This window comes from Adiantum capillus-veneris, chromosome 26 (genome assembly GCF_014529385.1).
Source record: "Adiantum capillus-veneris isolate H3 chromosome 26, ASM1452938v2, whole genome shotgun sequence".
Taxonomy (NCBI): Eukaryota; Viridiplantae; Streptophyta; class Polypodiopsida; order Polypodiales; family Pteridaceae; genus Adiantum; species Adiantum capillus-veneris.
In genome coordinates, this window is record NC_140956.1 from 47,923,302 (window position 1) to 47,929,234 (window position 5,933).

General features: G+C 46.5%; 2 protein-coding genes across 2 annotated transcripts; one reads left to right on the forward strand and one right to left on the reverse strand.

Moving 5' to 3' along the window:
• Positions 1-219: 219 nt before the first annotated feature.
• Positions 220-2,439, reverse strand: LOC147423386 (uncharacterized). Its single transcript, XM_086501361.1, has one exon. The coding sequence runs from the start codon at positions 1,172-1,174 to the stop codon at positions 752-754; it is 423 nt and encodes a 140-aa protein (XP_086357487.1). The 5' UTR covers positions 1,175-2,439; the 3' UTR covers positions 220-751.
• Positions 2,440-2,507: 68 nt separating this feature from the next.
• On the forward strand, positions 2,508-4,414 carry LOC147423387 (uncharacterized). The gene has a single exon (XM_086501360.1). It carries the CDS (start codon positions 2,514-2,516, stop codon positions 3,435-3,437), a length of 924 nt encoding a protein of 307 aa, XP_086357486.1. The 5' UTR covers positions 2,508-2,513; the 3' UTR covers positions 3,438-4,414.
• Positions 4,415-5,933: the final 1,519 nt, after the last annotated feature.

The window sequence follows — 5,933 nt, forward strand, 5'->3', positions numbered from 1 at the left end:
AATGGCGATGGATCTTGAAGAGAAGCATACTTTAAAGTGCATGAAACCAAATGTGCAAAGCATCATACTCTGTGTCCAATGATTATCAAGGGTCAATCTTGGGTTTGTGACCATGAGCCCTCAACATGAGAAGAGGTTCTTGTTTAGGAGGTGTCAAATCGGGGAGCAGTCTTGGTGTGGTCGCTTCATATTTGCTCGTGAGGTGGACGGTGCAAAGGCGAGAAGGGGAGCCGAGTTGGAGTTCCTTTTGATACGCAGTAAAAAGCTTGCCGATCGTGTGCAGGGAGGCCAAGCCCAAAAGCTTGTTAAAGCTATTAAAAAAAAAAACAACATGTTGCTGTCATGCTGCAGTCGACGAGCTCGCTATGCAGGGAAAGGGCAGCCACCTGGATGATTTGCATGAGGAGAAGCCGGCACTTGGGCGTGCATGAGGACGAGAAGGACAGAAGGGGATGCCGGGGATCCAAAGGGGCACGGCAGTTGCATGAAGAGGGGGAGTCGGGTCAGCTCTTGCAGAAGGGAAGGCGACCAATAGCGAGGTCACTATTGGCCAAAGGGGGGCGACCCTCTTGCAGAGCAAGGCCGAGAGCCTGTGTGGTGTTGGCATGGCTGAAAAGGTAGTAGCTTGGAGGAGTCGCCACGAAGAGAGGGGGCTAACTCTCAAGCAAAGGGTCGGGCAGTTGAACAGGAGGTGAAGGGCGCCACTTGGGGCTGCAGGAGGGCCGCCAAGGGCCGTGAGGAAGGCGAGGAGTCAATTGGAAGGTCCTGAGTGCTGTTGAGGAGGGCTGGCCTGAGGGGCCACCAGTGAAGGGGGTGGCGTAGTGGGCCACGTAGGAGATGAGCCACGGGGTGGCTGCAGTACAGGACGGGAGCCGAGAAGGAGGGGGTGGCCGACCATAGGTGTGAGAGTTGCCAAAAGACGGGCTGCAATTATGGCTTGAAGCGGGGAAGCATGAGGCAGTTGTGGGTGAAGGAGCGCTGAAGGAAGGTGTTGCAGGGCAGCGAGCAAAGACGAGGAGGAGGAAAAGCCACGGGGTGAGGCAGGGAAAGAGAGGACGGGAGCCGAGAGCCGAAAAGGAGAGGGTGGCCAGTTATGGCTTGAGGAGGCAAGGCTGCATATTGAAACCAAGTCCGACTTGAGGATTACATGAGAAGGACTCATTGGATGCTGCATCAAGGCGGGATTGTACCTGTTTTGCAAATCGAATCAACTTGACATGCCCACATGCTCGTTGCTTGTGAGGAGAGATCATTCCGGATCATATTGTTTTGTCTTTCGCTCTCTTGCCTAATGTTATCGTGTCTATGTATACCTCCAAGGGTGATGGTTGTATAAATGCTTTCTATACGGATGTTTGTGTTTACAAGTCTGCAAGCTTGAGGGCAAACAGGTGTATGTCAAAGATTGGGTAGGAGTTTCCTAGTATCGATTTCTATTGAATTGCCTATTTGTTACATGGTGCTTTACAGTGTTATATGGAGGTTATCATAGCATGCTTTGCAACCGGATCTATCTAGTCAGGGTTGGTCGGGATCGGGCTTGGGCATTAGTTGTTTGCAGATTGTGTATATGGATGTGTGTTTGCTAGGGGATAGGGGTACTGTGAGATCACTGAGCTAAATAGAGGCATCGAGTTTATGTGCTGGTGGTTTTCCCATTTCCCTCTTTCCATCTTGTGGTGCTCCCACTAAGGATCCACTGATTGCTTCTTGACCGAGTGTTTGTGAATCAAGATGAAGCAGGAATTTGGTCCGGTGTTCAAAGGAGACGAAGATGCTGACGAGTGGATTGCCAATTTTGAGTTGTTTATGCTGGCAGTATTACAGATTTCTAATGATGAAGCAAAGCTCCAAACTCTACCTTTGGTGCTGCGAGGTAAAGCAAAAGTTTGGTTCGATGGCTTAGAAGATGTGCACAAGCAGAACTGGATCGGATTTCGCGAGCAATTTCTACAAAGGTATAGAAAGGTGATGTCGGCTTCGGAAGCAGATGCAAATATCAAAGGCTTGCAGTAGGACATAAGTGCAAATTTCGATGCTTTTGTTGCTAAATTTGAAGCTTATTAGGAGGATTTTGCGACTGCTACCCAAGAAACCAATGCGGGCTACTTTAAGCTGGAAAGGTTTCTATCATGCTTACATCCCTATGTTCAAGAGAGAGTGGAGTATGAAGATCCAAGCACTTATGACAAGGCTGCCAGAGTCGCTAGAGCAAAGAGTCGAAAGATGAAGAAGAAGATAGAGGCAGGATTGCTACAGTCGGTAATGATGACAGCCAATGGGCCTAAGCCCAGACAGATTGATGAGCATCAAGAGTAAAAGCTCTTTTTTTTCTTGATATGCATTTGATCAAAGCACGTGAAGCTGATGCCAGGCTAGAAGAGGTAGAAGAAGTGCCAACAAGGGCTCAAAAGGTGTAGAGAGGCATATTCAGGGTGCCACCCAGTTTCCTTCCTCAAGAGGACGAGGTGATAGAAGATCTTAAAGAAGAGGTGGTTGTTCCAGAACCAGCAATGGGGAAGGTAGAAGTGGTCCAAGAATTGGCAAGATCAAAAGAGGAATCCGGCAGTTCTCATAGCTCCAGCAACAGTTTGGATACAAATGCTACATGGGAGACGGAGTCCATGTCTTCTAGGTATGAGACTGATGATGTTTTTCATGTGGAAGAAGTGGAGAGCAATGTATGCGAGTTGCCTGCCAGTCATTTGAAGGTCGAAGAGAAGTATAGTGTTTCACCTTGTGTGAATTTGCCAGTTGAGCAACCCTATCAAATGTTGTGTGATGGTGAGTCCCTATTGGAGGAAGAGGTATGGTTGGATTGTGCATCCAGTTTGATTGAAGAGCATGTGTTTGAGAATGACTTGCAGGAGCTAGAAGCAGAAACAATGGTAGGTCAAGTTGATTTGTCTATGCAGGGGGTGGGGCAACCTTACCTTGGTGAGCATGTCGAGGTGTGCTTTGAGGTTTCAGAGTTTGTGTGTAGCCGTGGAAAGTTGACCCCGTCAAATGACTCTATGGAAACTGATACAGGTACAGCCTATGAGAGTGAGGCTCCATGCAAAGAGGAAGGTGACACCAACCTTGCAGGTGATGAGGTATTTGAACAGGTTGAAGCTCTAGCAGGTCATGCTCTTGAGGATAAAGAGATGATTGTGGAGCCATTTACAAAGGGTTTGGATATAGGTTTACAAAGGGATCAGGTTTGCTTGTCTATGCAGCAGGCTCAAGCAAATGGCATGGTTTTGAAGCTATGTGTTGGGTTGTTGATGGATATGTTGTTCCAAGTTGTTTTTCAAGGTGTACTATGCAGGTTTCAATGCTCATGTGATGAAGATGATGATATGGAGGGTTCTATAGCGGATGGCATGGTAGCAGTTTATGATATAGGTGCTTCAAGTGATCAGAAGTATGTTTATGGTTGGCAGCAAGGGTTATAGATGCAGGGTGATGAAGTTCCAAGCTATAAAGAGTTGGAGGGGTGGCGAGTTTATTGTCCTGCAAGTGCAGCAGAAAGCTTGGATATGCATGTTTTACAGGTGGATGGCCACGGCCAATGTTTTATATTTGATCCAGGTGGACTCTATGTCAAGCTTGGGGGAGCCTTGAGCTTTCAGTTTGACCCTGGCGGGTGATGCAATAGCAGATGCTCTTCTCTCTATATCTAACCTATCTATATCTAACCTGGCGGGTGATGCAATAGCAGATGCTCTTCTCTCTATATCTAACCTATCTATATAGCCACTATCATTTTTCTTATGCAGTCTCTAGAGATATGTTATATCATGCTCTCTATACATACTTATGTTACCTAAATAATACTGTGGTTGAGCATGAATGCTCAACGAGGGGGTGGGTAATGATGGTACAGCCAAATTGTGTCTATCTATGGAAGTGCAGGAAGTCAAGGCATGGCAGTTTGCAGGCAAGTGGCAAGAACCTTGAGTGGATATTTGATGGAGCCAGGAGCCAGGCGCCAGGTACACCGAGTTGGAGCACTCGCTAGTCAAAACTGCAAGTGTTTTTTTGCTATCACAGGTGGCAGGAGCATATGCTTATATCCCAAGGTTGGGAACGAGGCAAGGGGTGCTAGACACAGGTGCCATGAAGTTTATGCTATGGGATTTGGAGCGAGATGTCTGCAGGAGACTCTACTTACCAGGGTATGTATGCTACAACATGTCCATTGAGGGCTATTGCAAGTGAGTGCCATGTGCATTACTGTACCAGCTGCTCATCTCATCAAAGACTACATCTCTGCTCACTCGTAATTCTCGTGTAGTAGGATTGTAGCACCTGTACCCCTTTTGTTCAAGGGAATATTCCACAAGAATACATTTCTCTGCTTTAGGATCCAATTTCCTACGCAACTCATCTGGTACATGCACGTAAGCTATGCAGCCAAACACTTTCAAGTGTGCCAAATCAGGCTTTGTACCTGTAAACTTTTCCTCAGGTGTTACATCATGCACCGCAGCTGTAGGTGTCCTGTTCATAATGTACATAGCTGTATTTACAGCTTCAGCCCAGAAATGATGAGGCATGTTCTTCTCATTCATCAATGCACGTGCAACCTCTGCAATGTGCCTGTTTTTCCTTTCTACGACCCCATTCTGCTGTGGAGTATATCTGCATGTAAACTGCCTGTGTATACCATGCATTCACAGAAAATCTGAAAAATCATTGGAGAAGTACTCTCCCCCTCCATCTGACCTCAATGTCTTGATTTGCATATCTGTCTCCTTCTCAATCATGACTTTGAAGTCTTGAAAGTGACCAAACACTTCACTTTTGTTACGCATGAAGTAGACCCATACTTTCCTTGTATGGTCATCAATGAAAGAGACATAATACCTGCAACCATGTATACTTGCAGTATCGGTTGGACCCCAAACATCTGTGTGCACCACCTCAAGTGGCCTTTTACATACATTGCGCTCATGTGGAAATGAGCCCTTTGACTGTTTTCCAAACTGGCATGCTGCACACACTTTATGCATACCATCCACCTTGAATTTGGGCAAACCTTTTACAATCTGTTTTGGTTGCATGCTGCGCAATCTCTGCTCATTGACATGGCCAATGCGTTTGTGCCAAATGTCAATATCAGCCACAACACCTGTGCCCTGTGCAAATAATGTAGCTTTTACCTCAGGCATGTCTACATTCAGCGTAAACATTCTGCCCACACATTTTCCCTCTGTGATCAGCTTACAGCCATTCTGGAAATCTTCTACATAACAACCATTTGGATTGAAGCGAACCTGCAAACCCTGCTCAACCATTTGTCCAACAGAAACAAGATTCTTTGTAATGTTTGGGACATGAAGTACATCTGCTAAGTACTTTGATTTCCCACTCTTCGTATTTAGAGGTATGTCCCCTACATGAGCAATGGGGTGAGCTGTGTCATCTCCTGTCTGCACATAGCCTGACACATCTGGTTTGCGCATATCTCTAAACCACTCTCCACGAGACGTCATGTGATTAGAGGCACCTGAATCCACATACCAAACATCATCTTGGGTGGAATTCTCTGCAGTCATTGTATTCATTACATGCTGCATAACAAACATGCGCTCGTTTTTGCTGTCATCTGCATCTCTGCTAGTAGATGCATAGTTGCCCTGTTCTCTCTTTCTACTTGCTTTTCCCTTTGGACAGTCACGTGACATGTGACCTCTTTCACCACAAGTCCAACATTCTCTACTATCTGGAGTATGTTGCTGCCTGCTTGATCCTGCACCACGACCTCTTTGACTCCCCCTGCCTTGAGACTGGTTTCCCCTGCCACCTGTATTGTTTTGATTTGATTGACCTTCCAGAAATTGGCCCCTGCAACCCCTTGGGCCTCGACCACGACCTCTACCTCTACCTCTGTTGGAGTTAGAATAGAAGTCCTGTTCAGAATTATTTCTGCCATGAGAAGAAGATGT

Excerpts from the sequence above, each read along its gene's own strand:
- LOC147423386 (XM_086501361.1), bottom strand. The coding sequence starts at position 1,174 with ATGCAGCATCCAATGAGTCCTTCTCATGTAATCCTCAAGTCGGACTTG.
- LOC147423387 (XM_086501360.1), top strand. The coding sequence starts at position 2,514 with ATGGGGAAGGTAGAAGTGGTCCAAGAATTGGCAAGATCAAAAGAGGAA.